This window comes from Pleurodeles waltl, chromosome 8 (assembly GCF_031143425.1).
Source record: "Pleurodeles waltl isolate 20211129_DDA chromosome 8, aPleWal1.hap1.20221129, whole genome shotgun sequence".
NCBI classification, from domain to species: Eukaryota; Metazoa; Chordata; class Amphibia; order Caudata; family Salamandridae; genus Pleurodeles; species Pleurodeles waltl.
Genome location: NC_090447.1, coordinates 183,518,980 through 183,534,969, shown reverse-complemented (window position 1 = coordinate 183,534,969; position 15,990 = coordinate 183,518,980). Strand labels below are relative to the sequence as shown.

Sequence of the window (15,990 nt, the reverse complement as noted above, 5' to 3'; positions counted from 1 at the left end):
CTACCTGTAGATTTTGGCCTCTAGCTCAGCCGGCACCTAGGGAAACCTACCAAACCTGTGCATTTTTTAAAACTAGAGACCTAGGGGAATCCAAGATGGGGTGACTTGTGTGGCTCGGACCAGGTTCTGTTACCCAGAATCCTTTGCAAACCTCAAAATTTGGCTAAAAAAACACATGTTCCTCACATTTCTGTGGCAGAAAGTTCTGGAATCTGAGAGGAGCCACAAATTTCCTTCCACCCACCGTTCCCCCAAGTCTCCCGATAAAAATGATACCTCACTTGTGTGGGTAGGCCTAGCGGCCGCGACATGAGACGCCCCAAAACGCAACGTGGACACATCCAAATTTTTGAAAGAAAACAGAGGTGTTTTTTGCAAAGTGCCTACCTGTAGATTTTGGCCTCTAGCTCAGCCGGCACCTAGTGAAACCTACCAAACCTGTGCATTTCTGAAAACTAGAGACCTAGGGGAATCCAAGATGGGTTGACTTGTGTGGCTCGGACCAGGTTCTGTTACCCAGAATCCTTTGCAAACCTCAAAATTTGGCTAAAAAAACACATGTTCCTCACATTTCTGTGGCAGAAAGTTCTGGAATCTGAGAGGAGCCACAAATTTCCTTCCACCCACCGTTCCCCCAAGTCTCCCGATAAAAATGATACCTCACTTGTGTGGGTAGGCCTAGCGCCCGCGACAGGAAACGCCCCAAAGCACAACGTGGACACATCCACATTTTTGAAAGAAAACAGAGGTGTTTTTTGCAAAGTGCCTACCTGTAGATTTTGGCTTCTAGCTCAGCCGGCACCTAGGGAAACCTACCAAACCTGTGCATTTTTGAAAACTAGAGACCCAGGGGAATCCAAGATGGGGTGACTTGCGGGGCTCTGACCAGGTTCTGTTACCCAGAATCCTTTGCAAACCTCAAATTTTGGCTAAAAAAATGCATTTTCCACACATTTCGGAGACAGAAAGTTCTGGAATCTGAGAGGAGCCACAAATTTCCTTCCACCCAGCGTTCCCCCAAGTCTCCCGATAAAAATGATACCTCACTTGTGTGGGTAGGCCTAGCGCCCGTGACAGGAAACGCCCCAAAGCGCAACGTGGACACATCCAATTTTTTGAAAGAAAACAGAGGTGTTTTTTGCAAACCTGTCGATTTTGGCCTCTAGCTCAGCCGGCACCTGGGGAAACCTACCAAACCTGTGCATTTCTGAAAACTAGAGACCTAGGGGAATCCAAGATGGGGTGACTTGCGGGGCTCTGACCAGGTTGTGTTACCCAGAATCCTTTGCAAACCTCAAATTTTGGCTAAAAAAACGCATTTTCCACACATTTCGGTGACAGAAAGTTCTGGAATCTGAGAGGAGCCACAAATTTCCTTCCACCCAGCGTTCCCCCAAGTCTCCCGATAAAAATGATACCTCACTTGTGTGGGTGGGCCAGGTGCCTGCAAAAGAATAAGGCCCAAAACTTGTAGAGATAGAGGGGATAGCACAGCGAGTTTATAAGGACATATTCTTTTATACATCTTTAGACTGACTCTGCTTTGGGGACCCACATAAGTGAGGTGTCATTTTACTTGGGAGACTGAGGGGAACACTCAGGAGTAGGAATTTTGTGCTGGAGTGGTGATCCTACGAAGAAAAGTCAGGAAAATATGCTTTTTTACGCAAATTTTGAGGTTTACAGAGGAGTCTGGCTAAGAAAATGTTGGGGGATCCACGCAAGCCACACCTACCTGGACTCCTTGGGGTGTCTAGTTTAAAAAAATGTCTGGGTTTGGTAGGTTTCCCTAGATGAAGGCCGCACACAGGACCAAAAACATAGGTGCCCTCCCCCCCCAAACACAGGTAGTTTTGTAATATATCGTTTTGATGTGTCCACATACGTCCGTGATGTGCCAAACACAAAAATTTTGAAAAGAAACGCACTTAGGTTATGTGAAAAAGACCCCTCACCCACCAACCAAGTTGGTGGCATGCTTCATCATCGGGGTCCCACCTGAGGCACCTAGCGTGTCACAGGTGTGCTGCGACGCCTGATTACAGCGGAGCAGGTTTTGTCATTTTTACCACACACACTGGTTGGATTTGGCACGAGGATGAGTGATGGTTCAGTGGATCAAATTTCACTAACATGAGCTTTTACAAAAATGAAATGCACTGTTAATAACTGAAAGGCAAAAAACTGAACCAATGACTCACAGCTCGTGAGCTGTAAAGCCGCGACAAGGCACCAACCGCTTTACAGTCCATTCACACAACTTTCATACATGACACACACAAGACCATTCACACCGCCAGCCACGGGCCCAGCACATTACAACACTCACATCGACAGACAGCGCCACTCAAGGGCCCATCACTTACATACGCCCACATGCCTGATACAACAATCACACCAGCTGATGGGAGTGTGTGGACTGGTGTTTGGCTGGCAGTGTGTTGCAGTAGCCAACAGCAAGTCAATATGCACACTCTCAGCCAAGCCCCACTCCACACACAATGGCATCATTTTTTTTTTTTTTTTAAACAGAGGAACCCCTAACTAAGTAGAAAGAATTACAAAACTACAAACACAAAAGCTCTAACTAAGTACATGACAGAAATGCTAACCATGAAACTGAACACATGAAAATACAAAACAGACATGAGTTTACCCTCATGGTTGTTCCCAGAAATTCTTCTGGGTGTGGTAATTCTTAAAACAACCACCCACACACAGATCAGGCTTTGAAGGACAATCTGGGCAGTACATTCGAGTCTCCCTCCGGATACCTCTTCGAAAACACACTCTACATTTCTTAGCTGGAAAGTCTTTTTTGGGTGTGGGAGGAATGTGCTCAGCAAAGTGGCGATCTTTCAATCTAGCCACATCCTCCACCACTGCTTCTCTAGGAACTCTGGCCTGTTCCACCACAATAAGGCTCTCTATCACGGACTCCTGAAATTTCACAAATGTCATCTTTGAGTCTGGAGACCTATCCCTAAACACAATAAAAGCATTGAAGGTTGCTAAGTGGAAGAGGTGAAGTGCTAACTTCTTATACCAAACGTAAGACTTACGAATAGCAGTATAAGGTTCCAACCTCTGGTCAACTCTATCTACACCTCCCATGTGCTTATTATAATCTAAAATGCACAAAGGTTTGTGCACTTCAGCAACCTGGCCCCAAACAGTCACGGGGGAAGTACTCTCATCATGTATGGTACTTAGCATGTAGACATCCCTCTTGTCTGAAAATTTCAAAGCTAGCAGCTCCTCGTTCCGCATGGCACAGCACTGTCCCCTCTCAAGTTTTTTACAGACAAACTCCCTTGGATAGCCTTTCCGGTTAGAACGGATTGTGCCACAAGCAACGGTGTCCACTCTAAACAATTCCTTGAACAACTGCACACCAGTGTAGAAGTTATCTACATACAAATGGTGACCTTTGTTGAACAGTCGTCTACCAAGCTCCCACACAATCTTCTCAGTAACTCCAAAAGTGGGAGGACAACCAGGGGGGTCAATATTGGAATCCCTACCAGTGTACACACGGAAACTATACACATATCCTGTCCTACTTTCAGACAGCATATACAATTTAATTCCATATCGTGCCCTTTTGCTAGGAATGTACTGCCTAAAAACCAAGCGACCCTTGAAGAGGACCAAAGACTCGTCCACACTTATCTCTTTGCCTGGAACATAGACCTCCGAAAACTGATCTACAAAATGATCGGCCTAATCTTAAAAAGACGGTCAGAATCTGGGTGATCTCGTGGCAAGGCTAATGCATTGTCAACAAAATGCAGTATCCTAAGAAGAAGCAAATACCGATTACGACTCATGGTCGCAGGAAATATAGCTGTTGCCATCAAGGGACTAGTAGACCAATAAGAAGCCAGTGACGGCTTCCTTATCAACCCCATCAAAAAAGTCAAAACCAAAAACTTTTTTATCTCCTCCAAATTTGTGGGAATCCACTGGGCAGCTCTAGAGTGTGACCTAAGTCTAGCAGCGTTGTCCCTCAAATGCTGCTCCGCATACAAATTAGTCTGCTCAACAATCTCTTCCAAAAACACATCATCCACAAATAACTCAAAGAAATTGACAGGCAAAAAGTTCTCTGTATTGGCGTTACACCCCGGGAGACCAGTAAAGGCAGGCAACTCTGGCTGCTCCATGATGGGGCAACCCAGACATCAGGTCTTATAACGGGAAACCTTTCAGCCCCAGGTTGCTGCACTATTGGCACATCAGTGTCCTCCTCTAAAACAGGCCCTTCATCTGCACTGAGTGTGGCTTCATCATCAGAAGATTCCCCTCCAACAGAAACATCACTGCCAGAATCTCTGACATCCTCCTCTGCCTCAGATGCAGAGTCCGTCTCATAATCTTGATCAGACTGTGACTCAAAAAGCATACCAACCACCTGCTGAGCGGTCATCCTGCGGCTAGCCATGATCTCTCCTGCTAAAATTAACTGGACAAATTCACCACCAACAACCAGCACTGTGTAAGACAAGTAACAAAGTGTAGCTTTGTTAGTAAGAGTTATAAACTCAAAAACTATACCGCTCACTTGCCTGAAAAAGCTTGATTCACCAGCAACTACTCTGCACAGACACAGCAATCACCAATGATATCCCACTAAAAAGAAAGAAAGAAAGGCAAATTAGAAATAAGACAAAACAAATATCATTGTGCACAAACCTAAGGACAATTTCACACACAGTCCTGCATTTAGTACACCCCCTACAAACATGTCATTCATGCATGGCAACAATACTCCTTTGGAGTAAATTGTTTTTACTTACCTAAAACATGCAACTGTGCAAACTGCAGGTCAACCACCGCCAAAACCGCAAGGAGCCACAGCAAATAAAGCAAAAGCTTTGAACTAGAACAAAAAGGAGGAAAACATTTTTTATCACAAATGCAAATACTTCATCAGTTGACAAACACCCCACCATCAAACATTTAGAAATTGGTGCCTAAGTGGATTCTGCCATAGGGGCAGATGGGCCTACTAAAAAAATAGGCCTGTCTGCCCCAAGGAGGCCAGAAAATACCTTTAGTAGTGTGTCCCCATGGAGAGCGACCCTTGCCAAAGGGGACAGCCCTCAAACAAAAAAAACAAAAAAACACACACAACACTATCTCTGGTGCCTAAGTGGCTTCTGCCCCCTTTGGGGGCAGATCAGCCTAAAAACAATAGGCTGATCTGTATCCAAGGGGTGCAGAAATGGCCTGGGTACATGTGCCCCCAAAGTGGGGGGGCGACCCTTGCCCAAGGCCCCCCCACATCCACTAACAAACACACACACACACACACACACACACACACACACACACACACACACACACACACACACACACACACACACACACACACACACACACACACACACACACACACACACACACACACACAATCCCTGGTGTCTAATCAAATCATTAACATTTATAAAGCGCGCTACTCACCCGTGCGGGTCTCAAGGCGCTAGGGGAAAGGGGGGGTTACTGCTGCTCGAATAGCCAGGTTTTTAGGAGTCTCCGGAAAGCGGAGTGGTCCTGGGTGGTCCTGAGGCTGGTGGGGAGGGAGTTCCAGGTCTTGGCCGCCAGGAAGGAGAAAGATCTCCCACCCGCCGTGGAGCGGCGGATGCGAGGGACGGCAGCGAGTGCGAGACCAGAGGAACGGAGGAGGCGGGTGGGGACGTAGAAGCTGAGGCGTCGGTTGAGGTATTCCGGTCCCTTGTTGTGGAGGGCTTTGTGTGCGTGGGTGAGAAGTCGAAAGGTGATCCTTTTGCTGACTGGGAGCCAATGCAGGTGTCTCAGGTGTGCGGAGATGTGGCTGTTGCGGGGTACGTCGAGGATGAGGCGTGCCGATGCGTTTTGAATGCGTTGCAGGCGATTTTGGAGTTTGGCTGTGGTCCCGGCGTAGAGGGTGTTGCCATAGTCCAGGCAGCTCGTGACGAGGGCGTGGGTCACGGTTTTTCTAGTGTCGGCGGGGATCCAGCGGAAGATCTTGCGGAGCATGCGGAAGCAGGCGGAGGACACGGCATTGACTTGCTTGGTCATGGTGAGAAGAGGGTCCAAGATGAAGCCGAGGTTGCGGGCGTGGTCTGTGGGGGTCGGTGCGGTGCCGAGGGCCACCAGGAGTCGTCCCAGGCGGACGGGGTGTTGCCGAGGATGAGGACTTCCGTTTTTTCAGAGTTCAGCTTTAGGTGGCTGAGCCTCATCCAATCTGTGACGTCCTTCATACCCTCTTGTAGGTTGGTCTTGGCGCTGGCGGGGTCCTTGGTGAGGGAGAATATAAGTTGGGTGTCGTCGGCGTAGGAGGTGATGATGATGTCGTGCTTGCGAACGATATTGGCGAGGGGGCTCATGTAGACATTGAAGAGTGTCGGGCTGAGCGATGAGCCTTGAGGTAGGCCGCAGATGATCTCGGTGGGTCCTGAGCGAAACGGAGGGAGGTAAACTCTTTGGGAACGGTTTGAGAGGAAGAAGGCGATCCAGTCCAGGGCCTGGCCTTGGATCCCGGTGGAGCGGAGGCGGGTGATTAGGGTGCGGTGACAGACGGTGTCGAAGGCAGCCGAGAGGTCGAGGAGAATGAGGGCGACTGTTTCACCGTTGTCCATCAGGGTTCTGATGTCGTCAGTGACTGAGATGAGGGCGGTTTCCGTGCTGTGGTTGGTTCGGAATCCGGTTTGTGAAGGGTCGAGCAGGTTGTTGTTTTCCAGGAAGGTGGTCAGCTGTTTGTTGACGGTCTCCTCTATTACCTTGGCTGGGAAAGGCAGAAGAGAGATGGGGCGGAAGTTTTTCAGGTCGCTCGGGTCAGCCGTAGGTTTCTTTAGTAGGGCGTTGACTTCGGCGTGTTTCCAGCATTCGGGGAAGGTAGCAGAAGAAAAAGAAGAGTTGATGACGGTCTGGAGGTGCGGGGCGATGATGTCGTCGGCTTTGTTAAAGATGAAGTGAGGGCAGGGGTCCGAAGGGGCGCCGGAGTGGATAGAGTTCATGATGGATTTGGTTTCTTCAGTGTTGATGTGGGTCCAGTTGTTGAGGGTAATGGCCGGGGGTGCGGGTTCGGTGGTGTTATGTTGGGTCTGGTGTCCGAAGCTGTTGTGTAGGTCGCTGATCTTGCGATGGAAGAAAGTGGCGAGGGATTCGCACAAATCCTGTGAGGGCGTTGGCGTTGGGGTTGGAGAACTCCTTGACGATGCTGAAGAGTTCTTTGCTGTTGTTGCTGTTTTTGTCCAGTCTGTCGGTGAAAAAGGTCTTTTTAGCAGCGCGGATCAGGCGGTGGTGTTCGCGGGTAGCGTTCTTGAGGGCGGTCATGTTGTCAGTGGTGTGGTCCTTGCGCCAGGCCTTCTCAAGGGCGCGACAAGTTTTCTTTGATTCTTTGAGGATGTCAGAGAACCAGAGAGGTTTTTTGGTGTTGGTCTGTCGATGCATGTGTTTGAGGGGAGCAAGGTTGTCTGCGCAGTTGGAGATCCAGTTTGTGAGGCTGAGGGCTGCGTCGTTGGGGTCGGTGGTAAGGGTGGGTTGGTTGGCGACGAGTGCTGAGAAGAGTTGTTCTCCGGGGATCTTGTTCCACTGTCGACGAGGGATGGGTTGAGTGCGGAGGTGGCGGATCTCGCGTCGGAATATGAAGTGGACACAGCTGTGGTCGGTCCAGTGTAGAGCGGAGGTGTGGCTAAAGAAGACGTGTTTGCTGGCGGAGAAGATAGGGTCAAGCGTGTGTCCGGCGATGTGGGTGTCGGTGTTCACCAGTTGTTTGAGGCCGAGGTTGTCGAGGTTGTCGAGCAGGGTGGCGGTGTTGGGGTCGTTGTTTTGTTCCAGATGGAAGTTGAGGTCGCCTAGGAGGATGTAGTCCGGTGAGGCGAGGGCGTGCGGGGAGATGAAGTCGGCGATGGCGTCGCTGAAGGGGGCGCGCGGTCCGGGAGGACGGTAGACGAGGGATCCTCTGAGGGTGGTCCTCGGGTCGGTGCGAATCTGAAAATGCAGGTGTTCAGCGGCGAGGGGGGTGTCTTCGGTGGAGGTGGTGACGCTGATGGAGTCTTTGAAGACGATGGCGATACCTCCTCCTACTTGGTTGGTGTGGTCTTTTCTGGAGATCTTGTAGCCTTCGGGGATGGCGGTGGCGATGTCTGGAGCAGAGGAGGCGTTCATCCAGGTCTCCGTGATGAAGGCGACGTCCGGTGCTGTGGAGTCCAGGAGGTCCCAGAGTTCAACGGCGTGCTTGTGGACGGATCGAGCGTTGACCAGGATGCACTTGAGGTGGTTGATGGCGCGTGGGCTTGTGGTCGTGGTAGTTGCATGGTGGAAGATGTGTTTGCAGGAGTTGCAGGCGAAGGATCCATGGGTGTGTTTGGGGTGAGCTTGGTAGCAGGTGTTGGAGCGTCGTGGGTTGAGGGCGAGGAGGGTCGTGGGGTCGTAGCGGATCAGCGGGGTTTGGGAGAGCTGGGGACCAGGGGTCGTGGCGCTGGGCCCCCCTTGGGGGCAGGTGGGCCTAAATAAATAGGCCCATCTGCCCCCAGGGGGGCCAGAAATGGCCAACAGGTCAATGCCCCCCTTGGGGGGGGCGCTCCGTGACCAAAGGGACGCCCCGCCCCCCCACAAAAATAAACAAATAAAAAAAATCCCTGGCGTTCTAGTGGTTACTGCCCCCCTTGGGGGCAGATCAGCCTAAAAATAATAGGCTGATCTGTCTCCAAGGGGTGCAGAAATGGCCTCTGTACATGTGCCCCCAAAGTGGGGGGCGACCCTTGCCCATGCCCCCCCCCCATCCACTAACACACACACACACACTATCCCTGGTGTCTAAGTGGCTTCTGCCCCCCTTGGGGGCAGGTGGGCCTAAAAAAATAGGCCCATCTGCCCCCAGGGGGTGCAGAAATGGCCAACAGGTCAATGCCCCCCTTGGGGGGGCGCCCCGTGACCAAGGGGACGCCCCCCCACAAAAATAAACATTTAAAAAAATCCCTGGCGTTCTAGTGGTTTCTGCCTCCCTTGGGGCAGATCAGCCTAAAAATAAATGTGATGCGATCGGGCAGCAGGAATGCTCAAAGAGACACCGGGGGAAAGGAAAAGCCTTTCCTTTTCCCCAGTGCCTCTTTGGCCCAAACCCCCCACCCACCGGGAAGAGGAACTCAACTCTTCTCCTCTCGCCGCACAGGAAGCAAATGGCTTCCTGTGCGGCGAGAACCCCATAATGAAGTCAGCGCGCGATTGCGTGCTGACGTCATTGGGGGGGGGGGGGTGGAAGGGGAAGGGCTTCCCCTTCCATCCCTGACTTTGGGGGGGTGGGGGGAAGCACACAGAGGGAGCGAGAGTGCTCCCTCTGGGCTGTGTGCCGATGACGTAATAGTTACGTCCTCGGCACAGCAGCACTGTGCCGCAGGACGTAACCATTACGTCTGCGGCACAGAACGGGTTAATAAGTAGGAACTATTTTGGGGGGCAGATTTGGAGAATGGCCTTGATCATGCGACTAAGTGAGATCATAATCTCCTAGCAACGTTTACTTTTCATAATATTTGATGTACTGGAACATGTTTTTTTCTTTCCATCCATCAATCTGTGTGTCATACCTTTTCTTTAAAAATAGCCTCCAATATTCACTCCACTGGTCCCTAAGGTTCTGGTCCATCCTCTGCAATGGGATGTGCATACACATGTGTGGCATTGTTTTTTTTTTTTATTGAAAGACGTGTGGAAATACAAGATTTCGGACTGTTTGCCATTGACAGTAAATTATCGTGTTATGAGACCCACAGATTTTAGAAAAATAGTTTCTTAGTATTAGTCTGATATTTTAGAGCATATTGGGTTAATAACGATGATACTGTCCATATACTATTTAAAATCAGTGTACCCCAGTCCCTAGTAAGTAGTATTGTTGTGACAGTAAGTAGTATTGTTGTGACAGTTGGTCTACTTCCGAGCCATAGAGGTTCATTTGTTATTCTTTTTTTAGAGTTAGTTGAGCTGCCTATATGACATAACTACAGAAAGTGCCTTACGAAGAACACAGTACAGCAGGTAGAGCTCAATTTTTAGGGTACTTCCATCCATCCCAACATATGGTGACATTTTTACATTTCTTTGGGCAGCCACACTATTGGTGAGCAAAAGAGATTTTTTTTTTTTTTTACACAATGCCATATTTCGCTGTCATATTTATTCCTAGGTACTTGGCATATTAGCTTCCATATTTTACAGTGGACCATTGGTTTATCTCACCTCTCTCCCTCTCACTTTTTAAGTTATGTTTAGTACTGTTAGAAAGTAAGATGTCATTGAGCCCAGATACTGCACACACTGAACCACCGTCAGTTTGCAGGCACTTGTTCCTTCCTTAATCAAGGGAAAACCTGAACTCATCAAAATTTGTGTTTAGTGTTCTCAAAAGTTTGCAATGTGAGAGCTATAGAAGAAACTGTTCAGACTCAGAGCAGTGTTATTCAATCACAAGGTAAAGCGGCTGGGAGAAAATCTAGTAGGAGTGAAAAACTGACCAGTCTGATTAGGGACTTGAGATCACGTAAAGTCAAGCATTGGCAAAGTCATTTGGTATGGCGATGGCCATCAGCTTTTCTTTTTTTTTGTTGTGTTAATGCCTGTTTGTCATGGCTTTTGCAAACCTTTATGGTGGGGGAAGCTGTCAGACCCCCTCAATTAAACAAATGGCTGAAAGTAAAAATACGTTTTAGTTTCAAAAAGCGCTCATTACCATACTAGTTTCCTGGCATTTAAGACAGATGTGTCGATGTGCTCCTTGAGAGTGGCAGAATGTCATCAGTCACAGTTCGGTTAGCCAGTGGCTGCAGTTGGCTGAGCCACTGCCCCCTGCTGTGTGCAGTAGTGGGTGGAATCTAAATACTAATGACACAATAACAGACCAATAGGTGAAGAAAGCTCGCTGGTAGTCACTCAAAGGGAGCATAATATATATATAATTTCAGTAAAAGTAGTGCCAGGCTTAATAAGGGGAGGTCCATGCCAGAGTTGTACAAAAAGTATTCAGATGTGCGTATTCCACTGGTGGATGTGCTTGCAGCACAAAAAATAAAAATAAAAATACACACACTTATGTCCAAATCGCTTTAACTGATCTCTTTGTAGAAAGCGTTGTGATGCAGTCCTATTATCCAGAGAGGTATCCATAAGTTACAAGCAACGCACTGGACATATCATTGCTCCAAGATGAACGGTGCTGCCATTTTACTCACAGCATACTTGAAAGTCAGAGCTCAATTTCAATCCCTGCCATAATTTTTAGCACTATTAACCTTAGATATTTCAGATGCCAGTATGTTACACAGTTAAATCAGCCAGTGCAAAATCCACTAGGTGCTAATAGGCAAATTGTGCAATATTTCTATAACTGGTGCCCTATTGAGATTTGGAACCCGCGCTTAATGAACCTTGTGACATCTTACCGTACCCCTGTGTACCTCTCAAGCTTCACTCTCCAGTATTTTTAGTATATGTGTCTATATTTGTCTATATCTGTCATCAGCAGCAAGTGCAAATAAGGGGGCGAGGGGACCCTTATTGTTAACTTTGCCATTAATAAAACACAACTTCTCTCATGTGAGTCTGTTGGTATCATTTTAGTATGATGCATGGTACTGACTTCTGATAAGGTTTTTTTAAACTCCTTCTTATTGGCATTTACTAAAGTATAGATTTACATTCAATCTTTTCTATCTGATGTATTTACTTTCTACACATACATTATTAATTGTTTGTTCTGTAACACCATACTATTTATAATGTATGAGAAATAAGGTGGGAGTCAAGTACATGAGCCACAAGTCTGTAAAACTTTGTAAAACTGCGTGGTAACATCTAGTGCAGTAAATATTTGTATGTTAAGGTCTGATATTCCTTACAGGAGGACTTCCCCTGATAAAAGGTTGACCTCGCCATTTTAACCTTCAGCATTAGAGATGGCATTATTTGCAGTGGTAATTCGATGAGCAGCTGAGGTCTGTGACCTGTAACTGGGGTTAAAGCAAATATCCTTTGAGAAATCTTACAACCCGGGCCAGTCCCATCCAAGCCCTTGCTCCCATTCAGGGAAGCCCTCACTGACACTTTAGTGGGCACCTGATCAAAACCCTGTTCTAGCCAACCAGTAAGTAGGCAGGTGGCCAGACCTCAAACACCAGCACTGCCAGCTCTTGATTTCCTTACTAAACATCCTACTCCAGCGAATCTGGTTGTACAAGTTTCATCCAGCAAGGCGAACCCTAATTTATTCCCCACAACTGCCCTGGATAAGGAGTCTAAGAGTATTGAGGCATTTTGCAAATGAATGTCCTCTTCAGCTAGCCTACCACTGACGTCATCGATGTAGCCTGTTTATTGGGCAGATATAGGCTTGCCCCCTGTGTCATGGCCATTGAGATCTTGTTGGCAGTTCCAGAAGAGCTTAGGCCTCACTGGCTGGAACCATTTAGGATGGTCAGGATGCAACCAAATATGTGATCTGTGCTGACCTGGAATACTACTAATTTCCAGAAAAGTGTGGGGGACACCAGTGTGGTGCTCCACCACCATGTGTGTATGCAGTCCACACATGGTGGTACAGGCCTCCCTAATGGATAAGCCTTTCGATGGCTTATGACTGCTTTTGCAACAAAAATAAATAAATAGATTCCACCATGGAATGTTTCAAAGACCGGATGGCCACAGCATGCTCTTAGTCTTTTTACTCCTGCCAAACACTTTCCTCTGCAAGTTAGAAAATTCCAAGGCATTGTCAGTCTCTCCAGCCTCTACTGCAATCACCCCAGTCCTTTCAGGGCCAGGGACCTGGATCTGGCAGGCAGTGTGCAGGTTGCCAAGGACACTGGTTATCCCAGTCTCATTCTCCTACAGCATCATTCACAAGCCTTTTTTAGTTTCTCATTAATGGTGATCCATTACGTCTCACAGATGGGCCCTTCAAATTGTTCAGCATGGTTATGATCTACCCTTTTATGTGCTTTGATGAATCATCCCACCACATTGTTGCAAATCCCAAAGGAATAACTGTCCATTCGGTTGCAGGAAGTGTGAGTTTTACTCCTCAAAGGAGATATTGTGAAGGTTCTGGACTCTGAAATAGTGGAGGGTTTCGGCTCTTGCTGTTTCTTCGTGTTGGACAAGGATGGAGGTCCTAGCCCATCTTTAATCAGTCACCAGTATGTAATTATAGTTATTATAGTTAGGACCTAGTTTCCATAGGAAGAGCGTTTTTTATTTTGCCAGTAACTTTGGCACAGCATGATAAATCTTCACAAACTTTTTAAAACAAATATGACAGTTGGTTCAGCTGCTGTCTTGAAAGTATCGGGGTGATCCGTCAAGCGGAGGCTAAGAAAAAGGGAGGGACCCAAAACAAAATGCGTTTTCCCTAATAATTTTTCCATAGGGTATTTAGACAAGCTTACAACCCAAACCGCTGAACGGAATTGCACCAAATTTGGCAGGAAGCTAGATCCTGTTCCACAGATTGTGCTTTTTGTGATTTGGTGTAAATCCGTTCAGTAACTTTTGAGGTATTAGAGTTTAGAAAATATAAGTATATAGGGATATATATAGATATATAGGGACGCAGATCCGGATCCAACTCGTATTTGCAGATCTGGGGAAAAAGCAAGGCCCTGGTTGGCTGACCGCCATTTTGTTTTTCGCATTGGCTGGGCAGTAGGAAAAGAGTGCAAAAACACATAAGGGGTTAGGATGCAGGTATTCTGATCCCATAGGACACATAGAGGGGACCCTTCTTGGGCAAAAACTTGTCCAATTTCTTTTTTTTTCCATCTGATACGCAGATCTGTGTATCCACGTGTGGATCTGCGGAGTCAGAGAAAAAAAAAAAAAACATCCATTGCTTCCAACTTCATGTTCAGGCCGTGCGCAGCTTGACTTTGGGTGCATGCAAGAGGGTTGATTGATGGTCCTGGCTATAGGCTATGCGCTGCAGCCAACCCTGCTGCGCATGGCCTCATGTGTGCGTGCTAAAGAAAAAACATATAAATTCAATGAAAAAACATAGGTTACTTAGACATTCAAATTAGGTTCTGAATTTACTCGCACAAACCATCGAAATTCAGCAGTTACTGTTTTGGGTAACTCAAGTAACTATAACTGGTGCCCTAAGGTAACTAACTCGTGCCTTCGCCATGCACAGCTACTACTACTCATGTTACATCACTGATGACACCTTCTGTGTTATCATTGATGTTGTCAGGCAACATTGACAGAAACATTATTGATGAGAAAACTGTGCATGACAGAGGCGCGAGTTATAGTTACTTTAGGGTGCGATTTATAGTTACTTGAGTGCCCTGTAACCTCCTGGTTATTTCGGTGGAAAAAAATAGATGTGTGTGTATATATATATATATATATATATATATATATATATATATATATATATATCTCTATCCTCAAAGTCTCCTTGTGCACCACTCGTGGGCCGGATGTGTGTCGTGTCAACTATCCACTTTTCCAGTGTGCAAAATCTTTAAAAGAAAAAAATATGCACTGTGGCGACTTTTGACATCTTCCAAAATAGTACTTAAGGATGAGTCCGAATTCAGTTTATTTTTTTATGTTTTAGAACTCAACCGAGATCCACATAAAAGGTCAAAAACAAAACTGCAATAATAAAAACAAAACCCATTTACCAAGTAAACACATTTACCAAAGTTTAGATAACATAATTTATAAAAATATGTTGTTCTATCCATTTAGCTCAATTTTACAATGGGCAAATACACAATAACAAAATACAATACTCCATTATAAGTGCAAAAGCCAATATAGTGCAAATGCGCAAGACAGACTAATTAAGACAAATAACTTGCAAGAGCGCTAGAACAATATGAAGGACAATACACTCTGTATTAAAATACAAGAAACAATCAATATGTCACGATTTCCTGACATGCACCGCTAGTGCATTAGTGCCAGTGCAGACCACAGCCTTTACTGCATTTTGGATTGATAGATGGGGGATGTAGTGCCATATTAGCCTGGGTGACTTTTCGGGAAAGCCAAACTAAATTTTGAGCAATTGTTGTTCAAATGGAATAAAAAAAACGCCACCTTCATTTATTCATCTGTGTAGCACCAAAAGTTCTATAAACTGATGATTATAAGAAAATGGATGCCACTTCTCACCTTGTTTATTTCTGTCTCCTTCTCAGAACCATTTAAAAGCCTCTGATCATGCTAATGATGTTCAGATGGTGAACTTTGACTACCATCAAATGGTTAGAGGAGGCAAAGCAGAAAAATTACAAACCGTGCTAAAACCCAAAGTTCAGAAATTCCTGGAAGATTGTGGATTTTTTTTTTTTGACAAGGATGGAGTTCAGAGGTTAGTTTAATTTACAGTTTATTTATTGTCTCGAAAAGTACTACTAATATCGTTTTAATGTTTACAGAGTTAGCCTGCATTGAAAAAATCAATTTTCAAATGTATCCTAGAAGAGCCTAATAATTAATTTCCCCTTGTTTCTGGTTTATTTACACTACCTCTTCGTTTTCTTTGCTTCAGTCCTTTACATTTGCTTTCTTTTTTTTTTTTTTACTGTTTCCTGCTTGTTTTTCCTGATCTACAGTGTTTTCTGTTTATTATTATTTTTAGGTCTAGTTTGACAATGCAGCTATTTGTAAAGATTATTAGTTACTGTAGCCATAATGCAGGCTTGGGGTCAACCCTTTTCGGCCATTGGCTTAGTTGGGTTAGCCCTCCTTTGGTTTTAGACTTTGCCATGCCATGTATTTTGTTCATCCATTCAGTATCAGCAATGTGTTCTGTTATTTGCCAAAAATCCCAATTCCCTGTGTCTCTCAGTGGTTAGCTAGACCATTGCTAAACTTTTGCAGCCCAAGTCTGGCCTGTGTTAATGTGTTCAGTCTGTTTATGCATCAGGATGTTTATGGATGATGCATACCACTGTATGGTGCTCTAAAAAATGAGGTGGCGGAAGAGGTTGAAGA

At 46.2% G+C, this 15,990-nt stretch overlaps 1 protein-coding gene across 8 annotated transcripts in view; it reads left to right on the top strand.

The window, feature by feature from the left end:
* SYNJ1 (synaptojanin 1) overlaps window positions 1-15,990 on the top strand; it is a 767,318-nt gene that overhangs the window by 132,974 nt on the left and 618,354 nt on the right. For all 8 annotated transcript variants that reach the window (XM_069204034.1, XM_069204040.1, XM_069204035.1 and 5 more), the window contains exon 9: window positions 15,192-15,364. In XM_069204034.1, coding sequence (XP_069060135.1) covers window positions 15,192-15,364 — 173 coding nt within the window. The remainder of the gene's footprint in view (window positions 1-15,191; window positions 15,365-15,990) is intronic.